General features: G+C 45.5%; 2 protein-coding genes across 4 annotated transcripts in view; one reads left to right on the top strand and one right to left on the bottom strand.

The window, feature by feature from the left end:
• The window catches only part of LOC144150011 (cap-specific mRNA (nucleoside-2'-O-)-methyltransferase 1-like), a 103,371-nt gene that overhangs the window by 24,735 nt on the left and 63,496 nt on the right, over positions 1-15,140 (bottom strand). For 2 of the 3 annotated variants that reach the window (XM_077681786.1, XM_077681784.1), the window contains 2 exons: positions 10,489-10,563; positions 7,821-7,878 (listed from right to left, as the gene is read on the bottom strand). In XM_077681786.1, the coding sequence (XP_077537912.1) occupies positions 7,821-7,878; positions 10,489-10,563 (133 nt within the window). The remainder of the gene's footprint in view (positions 1-7,820; positions 7,879-10,488; positions 10,564-15,140) is intronic. The other variant, XM_077681785.1, reaches the window with a different exon arrangement.
• Positions 1-15,140, top strand: part of LOC144150010 (cap-specific mRNA (nucleoside-2'-O-)-methyltransferase 1-like) — a 267,529-nt gene that overhangs the window by 23,184 nt on the left and 229,205 nt on the right. The gene's annotated exons all lie outside the window — the stretch shown is intronic.

Genomic DNA, 15,140 nt, shown 5'->3' on the forward strand with positions numbered 1-15,140 from the left:
GAGCTTGGGTGAGAGGTCACCTTTCTTTCAGATATTTCCAGTTTGCCATGCACGCTTCCAGAACGACGACCCCACCGTTTCAACATCAGAATCCGACGTTGCGGAACTCGCATTCCATTTTCAGATGACTAACTCTCATAATTCGAACTTGAGCTCAGCTGGTATTCAGATCGGAATCGGAGGAGCCATCGCTCCTGTCCGCAGCCAAGGACCCTGCACGGTCAGCCTCCAAAATCAACCGCACGCATGGAGAGAGCACTTTGAGGAGCCCGCACAACGCACAGAAATGGCGCGTTGGGAAATCATGATGGCAGATACGGATAAAAAAAGGATGCAACCTTGATACAACAACCTCGTTTGCTGCTGACAGTGGCAAGTGAGGGCGTAACGAGCAAGCGAAATCCGGGATTGAGTCATCGGTCTATTGAAGAGGCAACAACGCACTGGGCTAACCTGGCGCACCGTAGTAGATGCGGGAACAGAATAACAAAAAAAGCAACCTCGAAACCTGTTGCGGATGGCACAAAAACCCTTGCACCCGAAATCGCACACATGCCACATGGTCGCTCGTCCCGACAGAGTACAGCGCGCGGGGCGACCAATGCCTCGCAGCAATGAAGGGTGGGCGCAGTCGCTTCGTACTCTTCAATATACTGATGTAGAGAGCTTGTGAGTGAAAATACGAGCTACTAGAAAGATTCAACAGAGGATGCAAACAGATCAGGCACACCAGCTTGGCGCCATGGTGCGAATTTTCGAATGCACAATGGAGAACGTACCGGTACGTCACTGACACTACGGAGGGGAAATTGGAAAACGTACCGGTACGCTAGTGGCAGCGAAACGGTTAAAAATGACAGCTACGCTGGACGAAACCCTCCTATAAGTTCAAGTAGTACTTGGGCCCCCCCTTCCCCTCCCCTCCAACTGACACAGTCAGGAGTGACAACTCGCTCAGGCAGAGGTTCACCCATGACCTACAAAGCAGACTTCAGCAATTGCGTGCAAAATAGAAGATTCATGAGTATGGGTGTGCGAATACCGAATATAGTAACCTTCGAATCAACTATCGCATCGAATTTGGAAAATAAGCTGAATATCGAATCTAATATCGAATATCATTTTTTTTTTTACAGGCATCAATTTTTCAAGGGTTTCTTGTGCTAAAACAAGCTACGTCGCATACAGCTATGACGTTCTTTTTCAACCCAAAGAACGCACTTTTAAACTCTCATTCGCAGCGGTCCAGTTGCCGATCTACTATGAGGCGGTACTTCAGGAATATTAACGGGTGCAAAACATATTTAGAAATTAAAAAAAAAAAAAAAAAAGAAAAGAAAAGAAAAGAAAAAGGACTTGCACTGGAGTTACTGCCTTGCAATCATAGGCAACGACTAGACAAAGCCTCGTAACTCTCAAGCAAGCACTTTGCAGGCACGAAAAATATGAGTATAGCGCTACTTCGGAAGCTAGCATACTACAGTCGCCGTGCATGGCCTGCACTATCCCCTGTGGTATATTAAAGGAACAAAAACAAAAATGCGACAGACATACAGCAACTGCATAAAAAAAACGGTAACAGAGGCACTGTCAAAGAAACGAAAGCAGCGACGTCTGCTTTACCAGAAGCTTCCCTAACGTACATATCCAGTCGCAGAATTCAAAATGGCGGCCAGAGTCGATGGCGACAGCACGATAGAAAGATCTTATCGACGCAATCGCAGATTACTCCGTGCAGCAGGATAAAACTTACAGCCTGTGCAAGCAAGGTGTGCACGTCAAAAGTGCGATTTGTATGAAACTTGCTGTGATGGAACATACCCGCGAAGGGGAATGACGCCACATTCTACGCAGAAAAAAGGCGAAGCTCAAGGCCAAGCGCCTGCTGATGAGTTGGAAGAAGAAGAGGTGAACGAGGCACGGGCGCAGGGAGCGAGACCCCAGCCAGAGAACAAGGCGGACTGATCGGGGCACGGCTCTGTGCGACCTCAGGGCAAGACGTCTGGTCTACGTGCCACAGTGAGGCAAGGCCGTCGCCAGTCTCCGCTACGGTTCCGGGCGTCGCCGCCAAGGTCCGGGACATCATCGCCAGCACGGGCCACCGTCGACCGGGCTCTGGCGTTCCGAACGGCGCGTGACCGGGCTCGAGGTGGGAGCAAGGCCGTCAGCGGACCCGGCGGAAAGTCTTCTGGCTACGGAACCTGGGCAGCCAACCTCAACGACGCGAACACCGCTACGAGGGCGACGTCGGCACCCGTGTCCCATACAACCGACTGTGAGCGTTTCCTGCCCTCGGGACGTTTACGCGGGGACGGTGCGCGGACTTTGTAGTTGCGGGCGCTGGAGCGGGCGCGTGGGCTGTTTTATTATCTGAGTTTCTCCATAACGCTTTGTGAATTCCCTTTTGTCATTGCTTAAACCTTCTGTGCTGTCCAGTCTGTAAATATAATGCCATTTCCTCATCCGCACCAAGAGCATTCCCTCCGTTTCGTGTCATCCGGCCCATTTCATTACACTTGCCAAGCAGATGGTGCACCAGTGGTGCTTTTGCATGGGCTGATATCCTCTCGCTTTCGCAGAGCTGGACACATACCGAAAATCCATTTGACTAAACGAAAAATCGAATACAGTCTAGTCCCCTCATAACAATACCCAAGTGCCAAGACAATATAACCGATTATTGTTATGAGCGGGTTGCGAAATAAAAAGACAAAACAGAGCTCAAAACATTTCAATCGCATGAAAGCAAGGTCGTACTGCTACTTATCTGCAGAAAAGAAGCCACAGTCAGTCAGCTTTGCTTGTCACACGCGAAGCTAGTGCACGTATTTTACAAGATCAATAGCTGCTTCAGCTAGCTGACTGAAAGGTCCTTGGCAGAAACTAGTGTCACTAGATAAGATTACAGAGTATCGGCACTCTTTTCTCCTACTGTTCTGTACCGCCGCCATGATCACTGCTCAGTTCGCATCACGTGACACTTGTTTACACTGCGACGGTTAATGGGCGCTGCCATTTTGTTGCTAGTGCATTTTCAGTCGGTAAACTCTGGTAGACTTAGCTTGCCCTCCCTATGCTGCGGCTGCGTGCGACTAACGTTGTTCCGAACGAGAATCACAGATAACGCCTGTAGCAGCACTTCAGCAGCTTAAAAGTGTGTACGAGGATGCCGTTTTGCTGCATCTTCAGCAGTGTTGTTAACAAATGTTGCGGTAGAAGTTAGCGGCGAGGCCGTAGAAGAGGCGGTCTTGCAACACTGATAAACACCAAAATGGAGGTCGTTGCTGACTTGCGTGCCTGAGTGCCGCTACTTTTATACCTTATCTAGTGAAACTAGCGGAAACAAAGTCCCTGAGGGACTGCATCATGTGTTGGGCCTCCTGCGGAGTCACTACGTAAGTGGGCTGCACAACCGCGTCGTCAGAGCCGTCACTGTCACCACTGTCCGCAGCGCACATCCGCAAAACGACTGCCCCTTCAATGAGGCACTCGGACGTTTCCAAAAAATTGGCCCTGACGTCCCTTCCACAGAAGAACGAATGCAGTTTAAAAAAGCACCTAGTCAAATTCAAAGTGGTGTCTACGTGACACAACTGAACGTGCGAGCGAGCAGCGTGTAAGCTCTCGTGAGTGAATGTGGAGACGATGCCAAAGCAACGGCACCGGGAGAGGGGTTTCAAAAGAAGACAGCTCTCGTTCCTCTCCTCGTAAGTGGTGCAGTCAACTAGTTTTGTGAGAGCTGGAAGGGATGCAAGGCACATCGCAGCTCGTAGCGCATGCTAGTGTACACTGGTATTGGATTCATTGATATGTCTGATACCGTGGCACTGGTTAATTGCGACAAATGGTTCATTTTGCCACAGAATGCATACAAAAATGGAACTTGCCATAGTTGTTCATCATTTACGATAACATCTGATATGTATTGTTATAAATGGTAGTGTTATAAGTGGACTCGACTGTATTAGATATCCAATTAGCGAATCAAATTATTCGCAGAGGCACTATTCGATTTGCATTCACACACCCCTATTTTTAAATGAAAACATCAACTGTACGCATCATTTGATTAGGACACCAAGGGCTCAGGGACGATGTCCGTAGGTAGCTGGCTTCCTTTATCTAGAAAGGCTAGCTGGTATCTGGTCTGTAGGTAGCTGGCCTTTCTTATATAGACACGGAAGTGTTGAACAAAGGAGGTTGAGCAAGAACGACTCATCATGTTCCGAAAAGAGAAGTGCGACGATGGGGTTGGCCTAATTGCCCCAAAACCCCCTTCCTTCTGCCACTTACCCTCAATTAACCAGAGAAGAGCAAAAAAACCACAATTGCAGACGGCAGTGCATGTTTGCGGCAATCATTTGTAAGCCCTCAACAGGTGAAACACCTGGTGCCCAATTAGTTCTAGCTCACTGCGAAAGACATTTCACTAAAACGGAATATTGGGTGTGTTGATACATTTTGAAAGAATGTACAGCGCAAAAACGACCAAACGACCAAAGGGGAGACCAGTCCGACCATGTGCTGGGACATCCAATGAGCGTGACCCCAAAGAGGGTGAAAAAAGCCATGTGACTTCCTCTACACTTTTCCAAATGGGAAACTGACTACCAGGCCATTTCTTAAAGCTTTGCTTTCCTCCAAGATGCACAGCTTTTTATGTTAACAAATAAGGCGGTGGCCATGCAAGCGCGCTATGGCAGAAGTTTACGCACTTCAAGTCCAAAAAAATGCATTCCAGCACCTTATGGGCACTGTTTGCCTCATATTGGTAGACAAAATGCTGACCGGGCTTGCAGTGAATTTCGTTAATGCAGGAGTGTTGTCCAAAACATTTCCTTGCCACGAGATGTGAAATACATGGGCTTCTATGGACGTTTGCCGGGGATCCAAAAACATTTTGTTGCCGCAGGAATTTCGTAATCGTGGGATTTTGGTATCACGGGGTTTCACTGTAATGCGAGCACCACATGCACAAGGACAACTTTTCTTTCACCACTGGCAATGTGCTCCAGTGGCTTGATTGGATGGTAATACAGTCAGCTCCTACACTGAAGACCTGGGTACAACTGCCATATAAACTCAAGTGTGTTTTCTATCCACTCATTACAACGGCAGTGATTTCCTGTACTGCAGAACAACAATGCCCATTTCAGGTGGTAGAAGTGGGCTTGAGCCTTTCAGAGCAGCTCAGGGAGCAGGAATATTGCAGTTCTGGAGCAGCTTTGGAGCAACAAAAATGAGTTTTGGAGCAGTTTTGGAACAATAAAAAGGCAGTTTTGGAGCAGCTTTGGAGCAACAAAAAGGGAGTTTTGGAGCAGCTTTGGAGCACCAAAGGCAAGCTTTTGAGCAGTGCAAGTGTGTTTGGAAGCAGATTTCTAGTGTGAAAGAAGTTACCGTATTTATTCGAAAATAGGTCGAGCACGAATATAGGTCGACCCCCTAAAAATTGAAGTCGCCGAAAAAAAAAATAATATATTCGATTATAGGTCGACCCATACTTTTAAGAAAAAAACTTGAGGAAACTTTTTAAAACTCCCATTTATTTACAACGCGGTCACCTCACTGGTCGGAGCCACACACTGCATCGTCGTCGGAACTTGCGCCGCATGCGCCGCAGTTCATTACCCACCCCCGCCCCCGACTGGCTTTGAAGGCTGAACGGCCAATCCCGCCTCGCAGCGCTAACTGTTGAGCTTTGGTCTGAATATCTTCGCAGGACACTCGGTGTCCTTTCGCACGCTCCTCTTCCACGTGCAGCCGGAGTTTTTTCTCGAGAGCATCGTGCCTCCCACCACGAAACGCACGACGCAGTAAAAAGTTCGTCCCGCTGTTTCCGCCATCCCCTGATCAGCTTTTCATTAACGACTAACTCTCGCTGAGCGGCGCAGTTGTTCAAGTTCTCAGCAAACAGGATCACCCGGCGTTTAAAGTCCGATGTGACATCGCGAAATGCGCACGAGAAAAACGTTGTGTGCGGAAATCACAACGAAGCAAACACAAAGAAAGCGCATGAAACGGAAAACGGGAGATAGTAGAGACAGCGAGCGAAGCAAGCAATGCCGTTCCGTTCACGAGGTGGCTACGCTAGGTGGCGAAAGTCACCTTTACCCCCACCTCGCGCTAGCCGCTACCGCGGCTCCGAAGTCACCAAGCCAAGCCAATCTGGCTCTCTACCCAGTACGTAAGCTCGCTCGTGCGGTTCGGCCGCAGGTAATGCGCGATAGCCGGCAGTGACTGTGGGTGGTTTTCTTACGCTGATTGTTTTGTTATTTTTTCCTTTATTTTCTTGCCTGTCTTTGTTCTAGATGCTCCGCGCTGCCGCCTCAAATTGAGGAGCGCCGGGCGCGACGGAGAAACGGATCGCTCGGTGCGCTCGCCATTTTTGATCTCGACTATAGGTCGAGGTTCTTCGGTCACGATTATAGGTCGACCCTCAATTTTTAAGCACATTTTCGGAAAAAAAAGGTCGACCTATATTCGAATAAATACGGTATTTGCATTTTTTATTTCTTGCAAACACACACAAAAGAACAAAAATTCCATTCATTCTTACTAAACATTCGATCAATACTGAGCCAACAGCTTTTCCAATGGCGGGGGGGTGAAGTCGCCCCCTGCCTAGATTAAAAAAAAGCACCACTGTAAGGCAAGGCACACCTACCGAGCTAATTACGCGCACATAGCTGCTAGCTGAAACAGAACCCCCCCCTGTAGCTTGTGCCAGGACTGCGCCTGTTATCTAATCGTCTTTGAGGCACCCTGGTATCCGACCTTTGAAGTGGCAGGCGCGCTCGTGATAAGATAACATGACGAGGGTCCAATCGACCAGTGAAACTATTTTTATTATTTGCTTTTAACGGTAAGCAGGAAGATTGCATCGCCTGCTGGTAACGACACATGCTTCACACTGTACCGCGCCATGTGGTGAAGCTGAATTCAGGGGTAAAGTTTGCGCATTGCCACCGTCATTGCCAGCCAATGTCGACGGCAATGTTGCCAAGTCCCTTCCCAAGTCCCGTGAAACCATAACACCACTTGGAGACCAGGGCCCGCTTGTTCGAACACACGTGCTTATTTGCAGTCTTATTCACAGTCTAGTCTTGTTCACGGTCTTCAATAAGTCTGTGCATAAGATTCCGACTAGTCCGCTTTCTCAAAAGCCCACAGGCTAGGTTAAAGAGCATTGTTATTGTACATAGTCTATAGGGACAGCAGGTACCTAGACGTGCACAAGAGGGGCCCCTAGGGAAAAGTGGGGAATACGCAGCAAAACTGCTTGTTGCTGCTGCCGGCGTTGGGAAAATGCTTATTTCGAACCATGAGCGGATAAATTCAAGAAAAGTTGGCCATCAGGCGGCGTATTTGGGCCCTGTCATAAATGCATTACAATGACCCGCCCCCCTTGTTTGGGCACCTCAAGCGACCGAGCAGCCGGGCCTCGGTCGCCGACAGTTGGGCAGCCGCTGCTCGGCATCACTCAAAGCTTTTGCTTTATTAAATTAGCATCTACGCCTGCAAGCCCACCTTTCACGGGGGCTTTGAAGGGGCAGAGAAAAAAACTCTCCCTGCATTATCTTGAGTATGTATCGAATATCTAATGCAGCATCTCTTGTTCCTCAGGTGTTGGCTCTGTGCATCTAACAGCTTCAGCGCAAAGCTGCTTGCGTACAGCGTTAAAGTTAAGTTTCACGTCAAGTTTTTCCCGATTGAAGTTCACACAGTGTTAGAATACCCCCCCTCTCCAACAGCTGAAATGTAACTGACACACACACACAAACACCAGGAGAAAAAAAAGCGGGCAACGATCGAGCACTCACCTTCCAGAGCTCGAGGCACTCTTTCCGGAGGTTGCCCTGCCTCACTTCGTACAGGTCACTGCACACATTGCGAGGAAGAAAGGAAAGAAAAGTAAAGAAGATGAGAAAAGAAAAGAAAAGAAGAAAGAAAAAAAGAAGAAGAAAGAAGAAGAAGAAAAGAAGAGATGAAAAGAAGCAATCCCTGTCAGGGACAAACATACGATTGGCGCTCGGCCCCAAACTCACACTGCTTGCCACCCCAACGCTTCCCAGCTTATTCTGCCTCGTAAACACTTGTAAATATACGTATTCCTGGCCCCATAACAATACCCAAGCTTTCGAGCTGGCCACTGCATTGTGGGAAAAAAAGCCTGCAAGTGAGTGACACTCCCTTTATTCGGGGTCTTCGTTAAACCGCTTAAAGGAGCCATGAAGAGTAAATACAACTTCGTTAAATTTGAAAGAACTAGGATTCAGTACCTCACTCAGCTCCATTACAGCCACAAAAGATCTTTTTTTAACAGAAAAAAAGCAAGAAGTATTTATAAACTTTCCAATTTTGCGCCACAGTGACGTGTTATGAGCAAGAATGGCGTCATACGGGCCAACAATGAAACATAATTTTCAGTGCGTTAACGGCACGTTAGCATTCAAGTGATGCGGTCAAATGGAACTAGAGGCCCCATTACAAACGTCCAGTCATGTGTCATCACGACAGGTCAGTTAGGCGGCCGCCAATCACACAAACAAGGTTCCGTGACGTCATAGAAAACTTGCGGGAAATTGGCTAGGGGGTCGCGACTGCTTCAAACGTTTTCTTTAATATCTCCGTTATTTGTTTGAAGATTACGATGATATTGGTATCATTGCTATCGGGACTAAGCAGTCTTTATAATAAACCCAACTTGTATTTTGTCTTCATGGTTCCTTTAAGGGCTTACGACGACCTGAGCTCGTCATGAGCAGTCGCCACCTGTTTGCTTACGACGTCCTCTGGTCGTCACGGGTCTTTTGCAAAGTTCCAACCGGCATTTGACGAGCCCAGCTCGTCAAATGGCACGTTTATATTTAAGGGGGCGTACACCTCTCTTAAAACATCTTTCAATTTTTAAGTAAACTCTGCAAGACTTGTCAGTCTAGCTGCTATTTTCCCTCTGATTTCAAATATGCCATTATTTCTTGAGTAAGTCCGTTTTGTCCCCAAGATAATTACAGATAAATAGCCATTTTTGAGGAACAATAGACAAAACAGTGTTAGTCATTAAACTGCAATCTTTATACTTTGCAATTCTATGAACCCTGGTGTATGCAATAAGAGAAACAGTTTTTTAATGCACTTCTAGGAACTAATTTTACAGCTCATTAAACTTTGGTGGCACCAGTGGAAAGTAACCATTTCGAATGCCCATTTCAAACAATTAGTTCCTAGAAGTGCATTAAAAAACTGTTTCTCTTATCGCATACACCAGGGTTCATAGCATTGCAAAGTATAAAGATTAAAGTTTAATGACTAACACTGTTTTGTCTATTGTTCCTCAAAAATGGCTATTTATCTCTAATTATCTTGGGGATAAACTGACTTACTCAAGAAATAATGGCATATTTGAAATCAGTGGGAAAATAGCAGCTATACTCGGTTACAACTCAAGAACGGCACCACCTCATGTAGTGTATCACTCCGCCAAAGCGCCGGACCAGTGACGTGAGTGCACGCGCGTTTTGAAAGGGGTTTGCTATGAATGCGTGATATCGTCTGCCTTGTCTCACGCAGTTTGTTTGCCGTCACTGGAGTCGTTTATAAGCATATTAAGTCCAAAAAATCACGCGAACGACTCACGCTATGTTCAAAATATTCCCAGTAACGCCCTACTTGCGCCACGCGGAGAAACATCTGGCTACGGTGATCAGGCACAGCGGCAACTTCCCGTGCCGTTCTTAAGTTGTCACTGAGTATAGACTGACAAGTCTTGCAGAGTTTACTTAAAAATTAAAAGAAGTTGTTTTAACGGAGGTATCCCCCGTTAAAACATAGATGGCAGCACGGGTTCCGTCACTGGTACATTTATTCAATAAGACTTGGCATACTAGATGACACAATGCGAGGCTTGTCTTTCTAGCATGGTATAAACCGATGTGGCTCATCTGTGTGGCACTTTGTATCTTTCTCCCTCAGATGATGAGAGCCCGAACGATCGCGACGTTGGTGCCGTGTTTGATTTTGTAAGTGACGAAGATAGCGACGACGTTTCGAAGGACAGCCACTCTGAATTTATTTCAGAACACACCTCAAATGCCCCAGGTATGGGATATTAAGTGACGGAGAGAAAAGTGTCCAATAAAACATTACTATCTGCCATAAAATGTTTTCGCAAATGTTTTTTTCTCTTTCGAACAAGTTAACGAACCAGTTCACACCACAAAAAAAAAAAAAAAAACGGCAATTTTAGAGCATAAGTGTTTTTTTTTTTTTTTAACGAGCCCTTATTAAGGAGTTCATGCAAGCTTGCCGCGACACTCCTTGAATGTAAAACCCTGCACAGCCACAAAGTTGGTCCCAACAATTATTCACCTATATACAATTATTCGCCTATATGGTTTCGCCTTGCCACTTTATTGCGTGCACGGTGCATGGGACACAGCAGCATGCTATAACCCAACCCAAGATGGAGTTTACGACGTCATCACTCACCTGTTCTGAGCGAACGACGTGACCGACGAGCGAACGACGAGCGAACGACGCGACGTGACCTGGGCCCGTCCTAGCCTAAGGCAGGGATACAAGAAAGGAGGGAGCAGATGAGAGGGGAAAGAAATCATGACCTGCATCTTCGAGGTGAAGAGGCCCATTGTTGCTGTTGCCAATTAAAGGGGCCAAGCAGACAAAACACAAGTTTCGTTCATTCGAAAGACTGCCTCGTTAGAATCATACTGACACCACTTTTAAGGGGGGACGTGGCAAGTAAAACGACTTTTTTATTTATGGACCAAATTGAACCAAATTAGGAACATTTACGTAGCTAACCATTCTAACAAAAATACTGAAATCAGATTAAAGATACCTACTATACTTTTTAAGTTGGAAGACTAATTACCTGAAGCTTGCAATCAGCATAATTAACTAATTAGGCAAGAAGTCAACTAGATTTTTATGTCAGTGTGATTATAAATGTCTATTCTGTGCAAGGAAGCTATTAGATTATTGCATTATATCCTTTAGACATAAAGAAAGAACAAGGAAAGTTTCACCTCCCTTTCAAAATCAGAAATAGTGTCGTGCCAAAAAGAAAGTGCATCTTCTGTCTTTCTTTTTGGATACCTAAAGGAAATAAATCAATAATCAAATAGCTTCCTTGCACAGAATGGACCTTCCTGGTAATGCTGACATAAAAATCTTGTTGAGTTCTTGCCTAATTAGTTAATTAATCTTGCGACAGCTCTGTGAAGGCAATTAGTCTGGTAACTCAAAAAGTATAGAAGGTATTTTAAAACTGATTTAAGTTTTGTTATTAGGTTAGTTAACTACATAAAATCTCCTAATTTGGCTAAATTTGGTCCATAATTAACAAAAATAGTTTTACTTGCCATGTCCCCCCTTAAAGCACACTTCGCTCAAATAAGCTACATAAATAGGTAAAAAAAGGAATGGCCATGCGACCCCTGAGCTCATTTGTCGTAACAGAACCTATGATGTCATAAGTAACAGCTCTGCGATTGGCAGAGGGCGGCAAAAGCAAGCACAAATTAGCCAGGGCTTATAAGCTTGCCAAACAAGCTATTTGTGCTTATGTTAAGGGAACATTCTTTTAACAGCAGTAAGAATGGTGGGGTAAACAGGGGAAGTTACGAAAGTACACGTAAACACAGAAGTGTCGATGAGTACTGCTGTTGGTATTGCACACACTACAGTTGTTTTCTGCGCAGCACTGCGGCACTTTGGGGTTATCTCAGGGGACACTGGCCGACTGGCATAAGTGACAGCGTCTTACGTGACCACATTTGTCGAGCAAACACCACGTTTCAAGAAACAATTATGTTCTACCTCAACAAAAACAAGCCAGGTACAAATACAATCAAAATCAGAGCAAAGGCGTAAAACGGCCCTTCGCGGTATGGTGGCGCCATCTAGGTTGGCTAACAGTAAACAAGGCTCTGCCGCACACGTGATGTCATTGCAGGCGCAAAAAAAAAAAGAGACAGTTTGGCGGAAGAATCAAAATTTTAACCTAAATTGATTACTTTCCCAGTGAATAAAGCATCGTTTGCTTCTGGACAAGCACTGGGGCACTACAAAACACGAAATCTTACGAATGAAACAAGCTCGTATTTTGTCTGCATGGTCCGTTTAGGAAATATAACAAATTCACCATCCCTTCCTTAAAAAAAGAGAGTTGATAGAAGTGTGAGAGCTAAAAGTGCATCCAATCGATGGCCAAACGTTCAAAGACGCGATTTTCAAATGAAGAACAATCCCACGCGACGACTTTTCGCGCACTGAGTCAACGCATTCACAAACTAGTACTGCCGATACATGGTCTATGAGATAAGGGTATACTATTGGAGCCCTCGTTCACAATCGAGGCTGCGTTGTTGTCTTATCCAGAACCGTTCCTTTTTTTTGCGATGTTCACGTAACCGTTTCGACACAATAGAAGCCAGTTTCACGTATATGACATGCGTTTACAGCTCATATCATAGCTTTTAGGTTGACCAACCGGTCTATGGGGAAACACATTGGTTTTTTTTTTTTAAAGCATGCCATCCACCCCACTCGGAAAGCTTTCAGTTTAAAAAGCCAAATGCGCATGGCAGAACCATGCCAGGCGTTCAGGGATGCCTGAGGGTACTATGCTAAAGCCCTGTCAACAAATGTGTGGTTATTAATGGGACACTGAAGGTAGTTGTGGACTCCAGCTGTTTTTTCACATCCCCAAACAGTCGTGTCAAAACGAAACTGGCATAGTTGCTCGGAAAAGACGAATATGTGCACAAGCATGCGCACAATCCAAAAAAGGCCAAACCCCAGAGCTCTTTCTATTTTATTTTCTTGGCACCCAAAGTTGGAGTAGCAGAGTGAACTTGCTTACAATGAAATGAAAGCTACCGATGGGCTTATGCAGACCTGGGATATCGGGGAAGGCTTACACAAGTCCTCGGATAGCAACAAAGTGAGGAGAACACAACGACCATTCCATGTCTCTGTTATTTGAGATCCTCACAAGAAAACCAATATCGATTGCCTCGAGAGAATTCAAAGAAGAGCCATCCGCTTTATTTATGGTATGTACGGGCGAACAGACTCCGTTTCGGCCCTCATGGAAAGACATGCTATCCCAACATTAGAATCCCGACGTAAATCAGTTCGGCTAAAATTGCTCTATCAATTAGTTAACCGGAAGCTCTTATTTGATTCCAGCGCCTACATTAGTCTCCTGGCAACACGGCGCGGTCGTAATTCACATGCTCTTGCCTTAACTCCATATTTCGCCAAAACTAATCTTTTCAAATTTTCGTTTTTTCCACGCACGATCAGTGAGTGGAACACGCTACCGCTTGCCGCCCTTCTTTCGACAGATTCTATCGACGCGCATGTCTTCCTGGGGACGTGAAAATGATTTGCTGTTGTCTTATCCACTGTTTCATTGTGTTGTTGCATTGCTTTACTTAAGTGCCATGTTTCTCTCCCCCCCCCCCCCCCCTTTTTTTGCAAAATGTAAGTCATGAAATCCCGCTTAATTGGTTGTTGTATGTATGTGATGTTAGGCTTGATGCCTTTTCATATTCTTTTTTTTCCTGTTTATTGCCTGTACCACTCCTGCTTGGGCTTCATGCCTGCAGTATCTTGTAAATAAATAAAATAAAAAAAACATGTCTATACGAGAGGCGAGGTGTGCGAATAGTGGCAGCTTATAACATCTGACATATGGCCACGAACAGTACCCTCTGGTTTGTTTGTTCTCATGTATTGCTGCCAGCACGTTGCTGTGCTCAACTATCTTATCTGAGTTGGAAGTGAAGGGCGCATTTCCATCTCCAGGGGTGGAACAGGGTACATGGGCTTGGGAGCAGCCCTGGGAGCAGGCCAAAGTGCCTTTTGGAGCAGGCTGGGAGCGGCCAGAAAGGTTTTTTGGGAGCAGGTTTGGAGCAGCAGGAAATGTGATTTTGAACAGATGTAATACTATTTCACAGCATTACAGCACATCCCTAACCTCCCTACAGGTCACTGTGCCAGCCCCCTGCTAATTGCAATTTATCTATCTACTATATCGGGCATTCTAACGTGCACTATAGCCTCCTCTGAACCAAGAACACAGTTCTTGAACTATATCTGGAGGTTTCCAACATGCGAAGTGATCTCCCTTTGGCCCCAGCGAGCGCGCCGTGCTATCACCGTTGAAAGTTCAAACATCACGTGCAGAGTTGAAGGGGATCAGATAACAGGCCTTGCTTCGTGTCTGGTAAGGGGGTCTTGAGGAACTTTTTGTTATTTTTTAACCTATGTGCTTGAGATTTACACATTGAGTGCATTTCAACATCCTGAGCACAAATATGCTGTCAGTTTTCGTCTATGGGGTGTAAGTTTAGAGTTGCGCGACATGTTATGTCACTCCGTTTCGGGCAATTTTTTCATTATGTACCTATGAAATACTCAAATAGCTTTTATCCCTTTGTGCTCTGGAAGGACCAGAGAGTGCAACTATACCACTGCAGTAATTTTAGCATGGTTTCTGCAAACGCTGTAAAATTCGTAAATGTCAGGTCATCAATTTAACAATGTTTTTGTAAAACTAACTGCATAAAATCTTGAGCCAGCAAAAAGCAAATTCTGTACTTTTGTGGTTTTATTGCATTGTTCAGTTCATAAGCTTTTGAATGCCGCAAAAATGATGTAAATCGAACCAGTACATCCCAAGATATTGTACCCGACAGCTGACCATGTGGGAAAAAAATTGGTTCTGAAAAAACAGGGCACGAAGTTTGCAAACATAGGCAAAAATGGTCATTTAGGCGACTTCAAAGGGCGACAGCTTTGTGAATACTTATGATACAGCTATTTTTGCAGGAACATTCTTTGGGACCTCTACACTGCAAATAAAATTAATACAGAAAATTGATTTTTTGGCAAATTTTCAGTCCTCCTTTCGGCAGTGTTGAAGCGAGCTCACGGAGGATTTCCGAAAAACAAGGTGTTTGCTTGCATTTTTTTTTTATATTGAATAGCAGTTTCAGTGCGTGCAGAGCTCAACGTGGCCTGGTTTTTGCCCGTCCCAGGGTTGCGAGCGCCGATAAGATTACGCCGTACACAACGCAACTAGAGCGTGTTAGAAGGTATGACTAATGTTG

The sequence above is a fragment of the Haemaphysalis longicornis genome, unplaced genomic scaffold, assembly GCF_048455015.1.
Source record: "Haemaphysalis longicornis isolate Haplotype H1 unplaced genomic scaffold, Haemaphysalis longicornis Haplotype H1 scaffold_8, whole genome shotgun sequence".
Lineage (NCBI taxonomy): Eukaryota > Metazoa > Arthropoda > Arachnida > Ixodida > Ixodidae > Haemaphysalis > Haemaphysalis longicornis.